The sequence below is a fragment of the Pan paniscus genome, chromosome 22 (genome assembly GCF_029289425.2).
Source record: "Pan paniscus chromosome 22, NHGRI_mPanPan1-v2.0_pri, whole genome shotgun sequence".
Lineage (NCBI taxonomy): Eukaryota > Metazoa > Chordata > Mammalia > Primates > Hominidae > Pan > Pan paniscus.
The window spans coordinates 37806599-37822681 of NC_073271.2; the positions used below are offsets into that span (position 1 = coordinate 37806599).

Below are 16083 nucleotides of genomic sequence, written 5' to 3' on the forward strand. Positions count from 1 at the left end.
TTATTATTATTATTATTATTATTATTATTATTATTATTACTATTTGTCTGCAGGGCCTAAAGCAGTGACTAGCACCATTCCTGGAACAGACTGGCCACCTGGTGCCTGCTCACTCTGCAGTAAACATTGGTGCCGCTGCCCTCCTGAACATCAAAGTCCGTGGACAGGTGCAGAGAAGGCCAGAGCCCAGGCACCTGAGAACAGGGCCCTGTTGCCTCGTGCAGTGGAGTTCTGAACTCCTGACCTCATGCAACAATTAGTTATAAAAGAAGGGAGAAGCAGGGATTGGGAGAAGAAGAAAGGGAAGAAAGAAGGACAAAATGAGGGGGGGAGGAAAATTTGTTCAGGGTTGATAGTCTAAGACGTCAACCTGGCATCCAAAATGTCAGCTTTGGGGCAGGGATTCTGTCCTCCAAATGTCACCTTGTGCCAGTGCCTGCCCCTCCCTCTGCAGTGCCAGTAGGAGGCCTTCACACACTACACCCACTCTTTTGAAATGAACAGACCAGCTAACCTTGGCACTGTGGATGATCCTGGTAAACAAAGTCCCCTGAGTACTGGGGTCAGTCAGGTTCAAGGGCCTGGGAGAAGATGGCAACTCCTGGTTCAATAGCCTGGGAGTGGAGCACTCTGGGTAAACCAGTTGTTTGCCAAGGAAGCCCTCAGGTACACAGGTCCCTCTGCTGTCAGGCGTCCTGGTGAAGCACCAAGAGGTTGACTGGCCACTGACCTCCACTCAAGAGGGACTTCAGAAGAACCCTGAAGTGAGGCCCAAAATGTCCTAAGATTTGTAGGACAGTGTACTGAAACCACGGATCCAGAAGACATGCCAATCATGGGTCAGGTGTTCCCCATCTGCTCTCTGAGAGTGTGGCTTCAGGTGTGGATCTAGGTTGAGTGCTGACAATGAAATCTTGGTGCATCTGAGCCCAGCAGGCTGTTTCTGACTTGGCTGGCGCTGAGGATGGAGGAGCACAGGAAGAAAGTATCCCAAGGACAGTTTTCTGAGCCAGTGTCATGGAGGTGTGAATGAAGCGGGGCAGAGTGGGAAACCTGGGCGGAGTGCTCCACTACTACTCTTTGGCTGGTCCCTGAACTGGATATCCTGGTCAGTAATGAGGGGATGTTTGGCACCACACCCCCCCTGGTCCTGACCTCATCCCCCGGCCACTGGGAGGGCTGCAGTGAGCTAGATGGTCTGGGGGCCTGGATGTCAGGGCATGTGGACCTGTCTTGCACCTTGGTTTGCTCCAGCCAGGGAGAACCACTTTTCTTCTAGAACCTACCATCTCCACATCTCACAGCTGATGAAGGCAGGCTGGAATCATCTCTCTGACATTGCTCAGGGCTGGGGTTCTAGAGGGAATAGCCAGGGGTGTACTAAAAGACCCTTGGCCCCAGAACAACTGCAGAGCATGTGAAGCCTAAGACCCACTTTTGTTTCCTCCCAGGAACAAAGGGGCAGACTTTTCCTAAAGTGGAGGATATAAAAATGCATTCAATCCTCAAACCAGAAGATGCTCCTGAACGAAAAAACACAGAATAGAGATCAGAGGGGAAGGAAAATGCCTGAATTTTCTGAGAAATTAAGAAGAAAAATGGGAGGCTTGTTAAATTATCACTATTTCAAGACAGGCAAGGAAATAATGTAGGTTCCTAAATGAAAAAAAAAAAAAAGTTAAGCTAAATGACAGTCTTAGTAAGAAACAGTTCCTAGGCATTGCTACCTAGCATAAAAATCTTTAAGGGTGAGTCACCATTCTGCAGGGCCAGGGAGACCCACTGACAGGGTCACTAGGCACGGTGCAGCCAAGAAGGCCACCAGTGTGTCAGGGAGATCATCACGCACCAAGATTGACCTCATGTGTGTGTGTTGAGGATGATGGGAATGGCTCCCACAGCCAGAGAAAGGAGATACAAATACAGACCAGCAAGAGTGACCCCTGGGATGCTGGGCTGTAACCGAAGGCATGGATGTGAAATCATAGTTTCTAGTAAGACACAGAAATGTGTATGTGATATTCACATAGGTTGCATGCAGCTTCCTACGTCTGTCTGCTGAGGGCCTAGAAGCAATGACAGCCCAGTAACAATGAGCACCTCCAGTACCCACATCTTGGCGTCTAAGAACCATTCTCCACTCAGACAAACGGTTTCCTTGGAGAAATGGCTTCTTCCGAGGCTGGGGAAATAAGTACAAGGTGGGCCTGGAACTGTGTCAGAAAGCAAGGAAGCACTCAGAGAAAGATGGGAGGTGAGGGGGCACAGGAGCCTGCGTAGAGGTGCCCAAACCGGCCAAATCAGGGCTAACCTGACCTTCAAAATAATCAGAATATCCCATCAATTAAACAGGGATCCAAGACCACATATTGATGTAAATAAACAAAAGTGGGAGAGGAAAAAGCCCTCCTTGGTACACAGTATCATGTCTGTGGTATTTCTGCCAAAAATGCGTAACCTAAACCATATCTTGAGGAAAATTAGATAAACCTAAACTGAGGACATTCCACCAAATAACTGGCCATACTTCCCAAAAGGTCCGAATGAACCCATGAAGGAGCCCCATGTCATAAGTTAATTCAAAGTCAGAAAAGAGAAGACTGAGGAACTGAGGATTGATAAAAACGGAAGCCACATGGCTATTGAACACCATGGGGTCCCAGGCCAGAGAGTGAAAAAAAAAAGAGGTGCTGCTTGCGTGTTTTTCAACTTTCTTCTTCTATAAAGTACAGTTTTGAGACAATCAGCAAAATTTGAAGAGAATTTGCAGATTTGATGGTAATATCCTACCAATGTTAATTTCCTGAATGTGATGGGCAAATTGTGGGTGATGCAGGAGAAACTCTTGTTTTTAGGAAATGTACAGGTAAGTATTTAGGAGTAACAGGGCACACTGTCTGCAACCTACTCTCGAACAGGTAGGTAGGTGGATGAGAAAGGCAAATGCAATCAAATATAAGCAAACAGGGAATCTGGCTGAAGGGTTACCAGAGTTCTATGTACTATTCCTGTCACTTTTCTGTAATCTGAAATTATTTCAAAATACAGAACGTAAGAACTATAACATTTCAATACAAACTTCAGTGTTGGGAGCTTCCATCAAGACACACTTCTCTCCCCCACCTGATCACCCGTGTGTGGAGGGACCCAGGCAGAGGACGATGCCCGGCTCCACTCTCTGCTTTCTTGGGGTCCCACGGCCTGGGTTAATTCAGGACACAGGGGCCCTTCCAGAAGGCCATCTGCAAGCTTCCATCACTGCCTCAAGCCTTTGGTTTTCAGAAACCAGATTACTCGAGCTCATTGATAAGAAAAAGCAGTCTCAACCAGCTTCAAAAAAGTAGGCAAGTACTTTGCTTTATTGACATCAAATGGAACTTCTTGTCCCTCACGCAGTCCACACAACAGTAGCATAATACAATAAAGGCACAATGAGGCATATTAAAACATAGCCAGTTTCAACAGCTTGGATATTTCCTGCCATGGAAAAGTATCCTGCCCACAGATTCACATTAACATACATGGTACATTAATATCAATCTCTATCATATACCAGGCCACGGTACATGTTTGCACGCAGGGTCACGTTCTGCAACAAACTTATTCTAATAACAGTATTCAGAAGGCACCCTATGGGACACAGGTGACAGTGAAGTTACGAGGCTAGATGGCCACATCTTTTACATCCAAGAACCGCCCTGGGGCCACACCCCAAACTGCTGAGGTGCGGAGGCACGTCTGCAAAGCAGGTCAGAAACACTCCCCCCATACCCCAAAACACTATCCCTATCCCAAATCACCTAACAAAAATGAGAGCTGGAAAGGGCGCAGATGAGCATAGGTAATACTGTCTATGTCTAGGTAATACTATGTAATTTTATCTTCATACTGTGTGTGGAGATAAAAAACACAGTTTCTCCTGCACCTCTTCCCCAAGACTGGTGCACTCCAGCGACCTGAGGGGGCTCGCCTCAGTCCCCGGGACTGAGGTTACAAAGGGAGAATTTTTTAATGACTCTTAGGCCCGTGGCTCTAGAGTTGCCAAAACATCTTAGGCAACGAGAAACGAACGGCAGCCAGTACCATGTGGGCATGTGTGTGTGGTTGTCCACAAGGACTCACCAAAGTAACAGACTGGAATCGTTAAGAGCTGGCCACACATACGCCCCGCAAAGCTGGCTGCTACCATTCGTTCCTTGTTGCATAAAACATTGTTTTCAAAGCCAACCCCACTACTTAGTCATCATTTACAGACTAGACTATCCAATGTTATGAACATTTTTAACAGGTTTCAAGCAACAGCTGATAAGGTATTCATCTCTTAAGATATTTTATAAAACAATTCCATGGAAACTTTAAGACAGGCCTCTCTGCCCACCGTCATGTATGAAGATAAAAAACACAGTTTCCCCTGCACCTCTTCCCTCAAGACTGGTGAGCTCCAGCAACCCAAGGTGGCTAGCCTCAGGAGAGAGTGGATGCTTCCACGCCTGGGGCTTCATCACTGAGAGACCAGCCTCAGCGGCCCATTAGGAGCACAACGAAATGATTCTGACCCACGGTCCCTTCAGAGAGCAGGTGCCTAGATCGATGACGGAGCGGGCATGTGCACCTGAGCCAGCTTCGCCTGGAGGGGACACTCCGGTCAGCAGCAGCCGCCTCCTGATGGCACCATGTCACCTCTGCTTGGTTAACATTTAGGTAAGCCACAACGGGGCCCCACGCAGGATCGTTCCATCCCCACGAGGAACACAGGACAGGACAAGAGCCCCACGTGGACCCCCGGTCTCCGCAGGCAGCCAGCTAGGTCTTGCTTCGCCGCAGGAGAGTGGCGGCGGGGCCATGGCCGCCCTGGAACTTGAGGCTCTGCAGGTTGATGTGGGCCCCATGCCTGAGCAGAGTCTCCACCGTCTGTGCGTGCCGGCCCTGGGCGGCCAGGTGCAGCGCGCTGAGCCCCTGCTCGTCGAACAGGTCAATGACATCGGCGCTGACCAACTCCTCCACCACCTCCGAGTGCCCGTGGGCGGCAGCCAGGTGCAGCGCCGTCTGGTTCAGGGGTCCCCGGGCCAGCACATCGGCCTTCTCCTCGACAAGCAGCTTGACAGTGGCCAGGTGTCCGTTGCGGGCAGCCAGGTGCAGAGCGGTGTAGCCGTCTGAGGTCACGGCCTCCTTGCCAGCGCCCCGATGCAGGAGCAGCCTGGCAGTGCTCGTGTGCCCTGTCTCCGCGGCCACGTGCAGGGGTGTCTGTGCCAGCAGGCTGCAGACGTTGACGTCGGAGCACAGGTCGATGAGGATGCGGGCCACGCGGTAGTGCCCACGCTGTGCGGCCAGGTGCAATGGCGTCCTCCCATCCAGCGTCTGGGCGTTCACAGTCACCCCCGGCTGCTTGGCCAGCAGCTTGACGATGGGCAGGTGGCCCTGCCAGGCAGCGTAGTGCAGTGGCAGCCAGGCATCCTTGCCCTGCAGGCTCACGTCCACGCCTCGGCGCAGCAGGATGCGCACGATATTCTCCTGCCCGTGCTGGCAGGCCACGTGCATGGGCGTCCGGCCCTCAAAGTCCACCTCGTTGACCGAGGCGTTCTTCTCCAACAGCAGCCGTGTGCTAGACTCGTCCCCGTTCTGGGCTGCAAAGTGGAGGGCCGTCCACTGGTCCTCATCCTTGGCGTTGACACTGATCTTCCGCGCCAGCAGGAGCTCCACAACACCCCGCACCCTCCTCTCCACAGCCATGTGCAACGGGGTGGAGCCCCTACGGTTGGTCAGGTTGGGGTTGGCATTGTTCAGCAGCAGCCACTTGACGCACTCCTCTTGCCCGGCCTCCACCGCCAGGTGCAGCAGGCTGGCACCGCTGTCCAGCGCCAGGTCCACGTCCTGTGGCTGCAGGATCTTCATCAGTTTGCTGGTGTCCCCGGACACGATGGCATCCACAAGCTTCTTCTTCTGGACATCTGTGGTGCCCAGATCTGCAGGGAGAGGAGAGGCAAAGGTCAGAGCGTGGCTGCACACCCAGGGACGTGGCGTCTCTGGGAGCCTGGCTGTGGCGCTCAGGTGGAGGAGTGTCATGGCCTCCAGGCTGCTCGCTGGTCACCCGACTGTGTTTGAGCGTTGTCTGTGCCTCGTGATTAAGGTCAGTCCTAGCGGGAGCCCCGGGGCAGGCTGGCGAATGTCTCCCAGGTGCTCGTTAGTCGGTTTGCAAAATAAAACCCGCTCTCCCTGTCCTGCGGGGTGGTGAGCCCCCTTGGTGCTTAGAGATGGCAGTGACTGCAAACATCCCTTCATTAAAGAAAGAAGGAAAAAGGGCACAGACTAAAAAGACCAGGCCAGAGCCCCCATTTGCCTGGAAGCCTTGGCACCTGCCACCCACGGACGCCCCAGGCCTAGCAGCCTGCAGAGATGGTGACTAGAGCTGGAAGGGGCTGCTCCAGCTCTTGCCCCACCTCGAAGTGGCACCTCCTGACCTGGGGAGGTTAAGTCGGAAGTTTTCTATGATAATCCTGAAGGGACCGAGCTTCTCGTTTCAGGAGGACGTTAGTCCAGCACTCAGGATGAGAAGTTGTATTTACCACAAAAATCCTACTGTAGTGCCTGGAGTTCTGAAACCCTGCAACGAGACTCTCCTCCGCCCTCCTGTGAAACGCATGGGGACTTGGAAGTCGGCGGTGGTAAGGTGTTAAGAAAACGGAACCCTCCCAGTCAGGCTTGGTGTTTGAACACTGGCACTCCAAGTGGAGCCAGTGAAGTAATTGTCTCTCGAGCATGAAGACAAGATGTCATTTCAGAGTATGAGACCCAAAGAGAATGTTCTAGAACGTACTTATCCATGGGAGATGGTGGTATTTCTTTCTGCTCAGTCTTAGACTTTGCCCTGCCTCTCCTCCTCAAGCCCATCACCCACTGCTTATCTGCCGTCGAGCCAGGTCTTCCCCACGGTGTCCATGTAGCATTTCCTTAAAACAAGGCACCCTCCTTTGCCCCCGATATTCTAGTCTAAAAATCCCGGGAAGTCTGTAAGATCCAGGAAAAGTCTTTCCCTCCAAGAGGATGTTCCCAATCCACCAGGAAAAGCCAACTTCCCCTTCCCCCCGAGATTGCAGCCTTGGCCCTCAGCCCCCGTGGCTGTAGCCCTGAGTGTAAATCCCTGTATTTTCCATCAGAGCTGCAGCCCCTTCAGGAACAGGGCAGGACCACGTCTTACCCCTGCAGCTGGCAGAAAGGAGGCCAGAACAAGCACCAGGTCCAGCACCCTGGGGCAGGGATAGGAAAAAAAGCACCTTCCAAAAACAAAAGCCATCAGAATTAACATAAAAAGATAAGATTAGCTAAATGAGAAGTGCTCCTCCCTAACAGGTGGTTTGCAAAGGTGGCCTGGTGTTAAAACCTCCAAGGATAACCAACACATTACTAGGCCTGGACTACTGTGAACAGGGAGCCCACATATGCAAAGGCGTGGGTGTGTACCCAGCAGCCTCTGAGCAGAGGGTGTGGGACTGCCATGCCCGAGACAGGAGGCCCGCCAGGGAGTGGGGCTCGGCTCCTCGCCAGGCTCACTGCACTGGATGGGGTTTCCAATCTGTAGACCTGAGGTCAGCCTCCACCCATGGCACTGGCACAGGCAAGACTGTTGCACAGACTGGTGATGTGGCCTGTTCCCCACACGTGCTAAGTGACATAAGACGGAGCCAAATGCCCAACACCCAAAATTAATTACTTAAGACAGAGAGAACACAAAGAAGAATTCTTGCTGGGTCAAGAAACTGTCCCCTTGATTCCGTTTAGCTTCTCACTGAGTCCAGTCAACTGTCCCGCCAAGCCCAGCATCTCTCGGGACACAGAGGCGTCCCCACTCACCGCTGGTTGAAGGTTCCCGCTCAAAGGACAGCGACAGCGATCCTCTGGAAGAGAAGGCGGAGTCCACCGAGGACACCCCCGAGAGCCTCTTCCCACTGCCGGACGATGGCAGCTTGGACTCAGAGGAGCTGCGGCTGAGCTCCTCGGGGCCCTCGACAGCCTGGGAAACTCCAGAGTCCAGCTGCGAGAGCAGCTCGGAGAGGCTGTAGTCGTTATCGAAGGTGGGGGCAGAGGCCCGCTTGAGCCTCGCAGACACGGGCACCACCTGCGAAGATGCAGAAGAGGGGGTGGGTGAAGACCCTGCCATACCCCGCATGGCCCGCCCATGACACAAACACAGAAGAGCAAGGTGGGCCACGGGAGGGAGGTGGGGGAGGAAAGGACGGACCCTGGAAGCAATGCAGATAACCTATTGGTCACCGAGCTCAGACCCCGCATCGGCACAGCACTAGGGAGCTCAGACGCCGTGTCCACACAGCGCCGGGGAGCTCAGACCCCGCGCCCGCACAGCGCCGGGGAGCTCAGACGCCGCGCCCGCACAGCGCCGGGCAGCTCAGACTCTGCACCCGCACAGCACTTGGGATGCTCAGACTCTGCATCCGCACAGCGCCAGGGAGCTCAAAGACTTGGAGCTACAAAGACTTGCGCTGGCCCCACCCAGCACAGAGACATCTTAAGGAAAGATCGACTTCATAAAAGTGCAAAATCCAGCCTCATGCAGCTCTGGATACCATCTGCTCAGTAACACTGCACAGAGCGTCACCCAGACAAAAGGCAGGCGGTGTCAAGCTGCAGAATGTGAAGCATGTATGGCGGGACACAGCTGCCCAGCACAGGCCAGCGTTGGCAGGAAACGAGAGGACAGACAGGAACTGGGCAGGACCCCCACACGTGGCCACAACTGCGACCTCCCCGCGGAGCCACGTGGGGCTGGCCTGGGGGCTGTGTGGGGATGAGGGAAAGGGGAAGGACCCGGCTACAGGGACGAGGGGTGATCCAATCCCACATACACCGATGGGGCCTTTTAAAGAGTCTCGCTTCATGGACTGCAGGGGCAGCAGGTTTCTGGTGGGTAAGTGGAATCTGACAGGATTTCACGCTTCTTCCCTTAGGCACACCTGTTTGCCCCAACTCCCCACCCTTTGTGGGACGGCTCGAGGTCCCGCACTGTTGCTGGGTGTACCGAGCCACCCCTACATGTTGGTTGCCTTCTTTCCCTTATCAGGGCCCAGGTCTGCCTCTGTACCAGCAACCCCCGGGCACCTTTGCTCCCGGACTCACTGGCACACATGCACTTTATGTTGAGACAGTGGGCGCATATTCCTGATATACATATTTCCTGATCTCCTGAGCTCACACCAACAGCCTGGGATTAATTGCCCAACACCAGATAACACGTTATAAAGCTCACTTATCAGCTCTGCCTCACAGGTCTGCTCTAGTCTCATTACCTGAAAAGGTATTTAGCCAGCCCTGGCACTTGGAACTTCTTATCACATCTGAAATCACCTAGGTGGCACTCATCAGAGTACAGACCATTTATGGGCAGCTATAAAGGAACTGGATCCCCGAGCCAGGGGTGCAAAGACACTCAGACACCAGCTCTCCCTCCCCGGCTGGGGCTGGGCCTTCTGATCCCCGTGGTCCACACACATCCAATGAGTGGCTATTTAGTGTCAGGGAAGCCCTTCCGCCACTCACGCAGAATCAGACAGGAGGTGGGGCGGGGATGCAGTCAGGCAGGTGGACCTGAGCCCCCATGGGAACTACACTTCTAATGGAGTTGGGTGCGGGATGGGCTCAGAAGAGAGGGAGAGTGGTCCGGGCGGCGGGGGACTCTGCAAAGAGGAGTGGTTTGGAAACTCCTGCCTGGAAGCCGAGGAGACAAAAGACCCCTGTGGGAAGGACGCGTTACCTCGCTCCTGGGCTCCGGGGGGCTTTTCACGTCCAGATCATGAGCAGTTTCTTTCACTTCATCATCAGGCTTTTCACACAGGTCCTCGGTTTCAGAAGTAATTTCTTGTGGGGAAGAAAGGGGACATGTCACTCGGATGATGACTTCTGCGTACACACGCGTTCCATATAAACGCGGGGCCCCCACGAGCTGGGGGATTTCTCACACGCCTCGGCCCAGCCTGAGCTCACCAGGCAAGCCCAGGGGCCCTACATGGACGATTTGCTGGCCAAACCCAGGCCCCCCATCGGTAATCATTTGAAGGCCTCACCAGACTCAAGGCAGAAGCCTTCCCCGGGGGAGCGCCACCTGCCAGTCACAGGGAGCAGAGCTGCCAGCACCTGGCGGATGAGCTCCCCATTCATCCCGTTTCCTGCCGTAAGCTTTAAATGCAGCAGTTTCCATCTCATCAGGGTGACTTTCCTATGCCAGAGACACATCTGTCCCAGGAAGTCAACTCCTCAAGAGAAGGGCAACGCCGCCGGCCACCGGCCAGGTAAGTCCCCGGGAAGAGCATGGCTGCACCTGAACTTCAGGCTCCCATACAGACTCCTCTGGGCGGCAAGCCCAGCCCTGGTGGGGAGCAGGGGGCGGATGGTTGGAGGCGACTCAGTTCCAGCTGCCGTGGCCGAGCCGTGAGTACCAGAGGCCGCAGGCAGGTGCTGGGGCCAACCTATCTGTGCAGGGCTCATTTCGGCCCACCTGTTACACGCCTTGTTTCTCACCCAGGCCTGGTCCCTCACCCTGTCCTGTCTGTCACCTCTGTCTCCTGTGACACCCACAGAATGTGGCGGGGAGACCCCGGGGTGCTCACCTTGGAAGGTGGGCCTAACTCGCGGATCCCCCTGCCAGCACCGCTGCATGAGGCGTATCAGGTGGCTGCAGGCGCGCGGCCGGGCTCTGCATACGGGCGGCAGCTCGGGGCGGTGGCCCTTCACCACCTTCACCATGATGTGCAGGATGTTCTTCTCATCTGCCAAGGGAAGGATGCGAGTCAGGGGCTCTGCAGGGCTGGGTGGCAGCATCTCACCCTTGGGAGGAAACGACACACTCGCCGGGGGCCACAATGGGGCCATCCCCACACCACCCCAGGGAGACGGCATCCCCCCCCCCCCGTTTCAAAGGCAGAGCTTCCTGTAACCCTCACCCTCATGGTGCGCTACGCTCTCTAGTTTCCTGGTTTTGAAATCGACCTCTTTCCCTGGGTTCTGATCTACCAGATGGAGTCAGTGTGTTTGGTCACAGAGCAGATCTTTCTAGGCATCCCATCCAAAGGAAGATGAGGTTCAAAGGAGAACAATATCTTATGAGGCTCATTCCATCAACAGCCCAAGCCAGCAAAGGGAATGAGGCTCACGCACCATGGAGGAGCCACAGCGTCCTACATCCACAGAGACCCAACTCTCTCTACAATGGTGAAGAAGTCTTCCTCAGTTCCAACTCCAATCCCAAGCTCAGGTCCCCAGCTGGCCTCCCCTGCAGGTGCACCAGGGCTGGGGTGTGTGGGAGGGCTCTTTCCCCTCAATTCACCATGTGGGGCCGCACCTGTCCTTTCCGACTGCCTTCACTAGCATGCATGGGCTCTAGCTTATTATTATTATTATTATTGCCACAACTTCTACCCTGACTGGGAAGGGCCCAGGGTGACCTCCAGTGGGCCAAGTTCTTTTTTCTGCTTAGCCTGGAACCCTCAAGGCGGACCCCAAGCTTCTTGTTCTCAACAGCCCTCTCTGCCCTCCAGATCCAAACACACCCACGCATGGAATGGCAGCTCTTTGGAGAGGCCATGTGCCTCAGCAGGTGTGGAAAATCAGCCGAGAATCACCCACAGCTGCCAGGATTCCATACGATGTTTTGCTCCACTTTCCCATTAAATCTTCTGCAATAAATATCGTAAGTATTTAACAGGCTATTTCCAGGATTATTCAGACTTCAAAAGCAACAGCTCCTCTAAATAAAATGGAAGTGAACTGAAGTAAACACCCGGAATGTTTCCTGCTGCCAAGCACAGACTGGAAAAGCTGGGGAGAAGCCTTGTTCTCCTGCACCTTGAACCCCCTCCTACCCATTTTTGCCTGAGGTTGCAATTTTCTGAATTTGAAAAATCAGACCTTGGCGATGACCTTGAACAGTAGGATACGAATAATTCCCACATGCTTAGCGTTCCAATAAGGGAACACTAGGCATATTCAGCAATAAAGCACAAGGGCTTGAGCCTTGACCTGTCCCCTGCGCCTAGCTTCGGGTGTCACATCTCTCAGACACTGCCTCATTTCACAAGCCTTCGGGCTGTAGGCCACTGTGCGGGAGAACGTACAGAAGGCAAGAAAGGCGACGGGCGGGGCAGTCAGACAACACAGACGGACACCGGCCAGCAGAGGCCTGGCAGGACGCGTTCCGTGCTTTCTACTGGCATTCTTTTAAAGCTGCCAAGATACTTGATCTTGCGATGCTGGAAGATCTCTTCTCACCCCAGCACTTTCCCATACATCGGCTCCTAGTCTGAGCCCCGACTAACAAGGGGCTAGGCCTTGACTCTCATCTTCATTTTTAGACATTTTCAGTCACACCACAAAATATCATGAGTAGCCCAGAAATGTCTTTAGAGGAAAAGGGAATCTGTCCAACAAAGCTAAAAAGTCCTGGATTTTTATGATAAGTAAGTCAAGGTGTGACAACTTTGAGGATGGTGTTCGGAATGGTGGCTGCCTGGCTGGGGAAGGAAACACCACAGCTCTCAAGCTGGGCAGGGGTGCCGCTCCTGCAAGCAACTCCATGGCACTGAGCGGCTCTGGAGGTTGGCTGCGCAAGCACGCGGGTACATGTAATGCTCCTGAACTGTATGCTTCACACGGTTGACATGCTAAGTTTTGTTCTGTGTATTTTATTACTATTTTTTTAAAAAGTAAACAAAAAAGAATTAGCTGGAAATACCAGCACAGGCAAACCCCTGGAGACAGAAAGCAGTTGAGTGGTTGCTGGGGCTTGAGCAGGAGGAAGGGAGAGGGACTACAGAATGGCCATGGGCTTTGCCTTCTAGCATGATGAGAATGTTCTGGAATTAGAGAGTGGTAACGCTTGTTCAACACTGCCAGCGTAGTTAATGTCACTGAATTATACACTTTAAATGGCTAACATGACCAATTTTATGTTATATATATTTTACGACCAAAAAAAAACTAGCTGGCACCTAAAAAAATTCCATTGAACAGGCCCCTTCAGATCTGTGTCTTTTCCTGCGTGCAAATTACACCACAGAGCAGCACCTATGGGAGCGTGGATCACAGGCTCTGTTTTAGGATAGAGAAAGGACAACAAGGTGTCCCCCCATTATTCCAGAAAAGACAAGCACATTACACCTCAAAGACAGGTCCACTCACCTGCAAACGGCTTCTTCTGTGTGAGCACGCCCCAGATGACGATGGCAAAGCTGGAAGAGAAACCAGGCACGTTAGCATCTGACAGCCAGAGACTCAAAGCCGAATGCACTCATGCACAGCAACAGGCATGAAGAAACCTGTTCTGAAGCCTTCCAAAGACAGAGCCATGACACCGAGATATTTCTCCTGTTTTTAAAAAGAGAAAATTCTCTATAGTGAAGCCCAGCATGTTGATAGCTCAGATGTCAGACAGACTCAAGTAACTTTGCCAACTGGGCTACAATCTTCAGGCAGCTTGAGGGACTTCCAAAGAGGGTGCCACCCTATGTGGGGCGTGAGCTCCTGGGGAACAGCGCCTGTGTGCCTCACTGATATCTTCTCGCAAGCACCAGGCACAGAGCACCTGCGCAGGCATTTACTGAAGAAATGGATGAATGAATGATGGGCAACTCCCATGCCCTCCCCCAACAATGATTTCATTCTCTGAAAACACGGATTCTGGTTCTGATCAGTGTTCCTAACATAGGCTTGCTGAGATTTCAGCGTTCCTAACAGAGGCTCACTGAGATTTCATCATTAGAGGGTTGTTAAAGAAAGTGCACAGAAAACGTAGGAGACAACACAGCTGAACGCCCCAAAGCCTTTTTCGGGGGCTGCTTAGAAATATATAGATAATATGAGGGATACGTTCATGTACGTTACTCTGGATACACCAAAAAAAGTGCCCAAACTGATTAAAAAAAAAAAGAAAGAAAAGAAAAGAAAAACAGAAGTCCGAAAACTGAGTCTCCAAGGAGCACTGAGTTGGTGAGGGCTGTTCACAGACACCGAATTCACCATCGAAAATTCGTTCAAACGGCAGGTTCAAAAGCTGGAACTCCAAACTCTAAAATCAATAGAGAGGATCTCAATCTCCCCAAACTCTACAAGCTGTGACTAGTCTCCAAAGTGACACTTCCAGGCAACTCTCAGCTTAAAGCCCCAGCTAAGCACATGCACAATGGCCACTGTCAAACCAGTCAGCCTGGGCTGCTGGCGGCGGCAATGACCAAAAGGCAGAGCTCACATGCGGGGTCCGAGTCACAGTGCTGCAGGATAACAGCCACAATGGGAGGCTTAGTGCCTGCTCACACGCTCCCACCCTCTTTTCTTCTCCAAGAAGTCTGTGTGATTAAGACCTTTACAATTTGAAAAAGGAAGGGACTAGGTGACTTGGGGATTGATCTCTGACCAACAAAGGTTAAGTGCCATGAAGAAGATGAGCTGCTCACCTCACAAAATCAGAGTGAATTTCGGAAAGTACAAACACACATGCGTACAGACCACTGAAAGCAGCAGGTTCTTCCAACAGACAAGCCATAAAGCCCACGGGTCATGAAATCACCAAGGCTCTGACAGGGCAGGGCTGTCAGCCTGGCCCAAATGTGGACCTGGGAACACCCTTCCTCCTTGGCCAGCAACACTCACAGCAAAGAAATCCCTGAACTCTACAAGCACCCACCCCTTCTATGTGGACTTAGCCCCCTTTCTGTTTGTTTGTTTTTTAGACAGGGTCGCGCTCTGTTGCCCAGGCTGGAATGCAGTGGTGCAATCATGACTTACTGCAATCTCCACCTCCCGGGCTCAAGCAATCCTCCCACCTCAGTCCCTAGTAGCTGGGACTACAGGTGCACGCCACCAAGCTGGGCTAATTTTTGTATTTTTTGTAGAGATGAGGTTTCACCATGTTGCCCAGGCTGGTCTCAAACTCCTGGGCTCAAGTAATCCTCCTGCCTCGGCCTCCCGCAGTGCTGGGATTACAGGCGTGAGTCACCGCGCCTGGCCTGAGCCCCATTTCTGACTGGCAGCAAGAGGCCTTTCTGAAAGCTGCAGCTCAGGGCATGAAGCATTGAGGTTGAGAGCCCCTGGCACCCACAGGGGATGGGGGGCGGCATGTCACACACCTGTATACGTCGTGCTTGGTGTCGAAGAGCCGGCTCTTCTCCCTGATGCGCTCTGGAGGGAGGTAGGCGATTGTGCCAAACAGGCCATCCATGCTGAGGTCATGCGAGTGGGACAGCCCATTGCACTTGGCCAGACCAAAATCAGAAATCTGCAACACAGCCATCAGAGCGGGGCTCATTAGCCTGCAACAGTGATATTTTATGATGCTTTATCAAAGGTCCCTTCTGCAATCTCAGAGGGTGGGTGAGAGCTTTCCAGGAGCCCCTAAGAGCCGTGTCTGTGCCTCTCCAGGTAGCCCTGCCCCAGGCAGGCAGGGAGACAGATTCTGGGGCAGAAGCAAGCCTGGAGGCATTAGGAGCAGCACATTTGACGGGCAGTGAAAGAATCGTACTGTAAGGAAGGAGTCTCTGGGACAGAACTCCAGAAGAATTAGAATCCACCTTCTGTAAAGCATCATGTTTGCCATGGTGGTTGAGAGCTGGCTGAGCCGGCATAAAGGGAAAAAAACAAGCCTTCGAGGGTTCGGGTAAAGAGAGACACATGTGAAGACCAGGTCTGCTCCTAGGGAAGTCGGGGAGCCGGTTATGCAACCTGCCAGCTGGGGAGGCTGGCGGGCAAGTGGCTGCAAGTCCTTTAAAGGGAAACACAGAAACACACCTTCAGAAGCCCTTTAAACTTTAAAGCAAACAAAACACACGCCTCAGAGCCCCGTCCATCTGGAGTGTTTTGTGATCAGCAGACACTGGCTGGCTGCTTCAAACACATGTGTTCGAGTGAAGGTCTAATAAACACCTCTGCTGGCAGCGCCCGGGCCCCAAGGAGCACCGGCCACCCAGCTCCTCCAGGAATGCCCTCAACGTCCGCATTCAGGGGAGGCAGGTCTCAGGTCTCCTTCGGGCAAAGGTGACCTTGGAGCTCACTGGGGAGACTTCACAGACCCCCGGTCTGACCTCTCTC

General features: G+C 53.0%; 1 protein-coding gene across 1 annotated transcript in view; it reads right to left on the reverse strand.

Annotated features, from left to right (window-relative positions):
• Positions 1-3331: 3331 nt before the first annotated feature.
• The window catches only part of RIPK4 (receptor interacting serine/threonine kinase 4), a 28177-nt gene continuing 15425 nt past the window's right edge, over positions 3332-16083 (reverse strand). The window contains exons 3-8 of the mRNA XM_003823897.5: positions 15126-15274; positions 13183-13232; positions 10617-10775; positions 9764-9867; positions 7849-8113; positions 3332-5963 (exon numbers count right to left, since the gene is read on the reverse strand). Coding sequence (XP_003823945.1) covers positions 4804-5963; positions 7849-8113; positions 9764-9867; positions 10617-10775; positions 13183-13232; positions 15126-15274 — 1887 coding nt within the window. The 3' untranslated portion in view covers positions 3332-4803. The remainder of the gene's footprint in view (positions 5964-7848; positions 8114-9763; positions 9868-10616; positions 10776-13182; positions 13233-15125; positions 15275-16083) is intronic.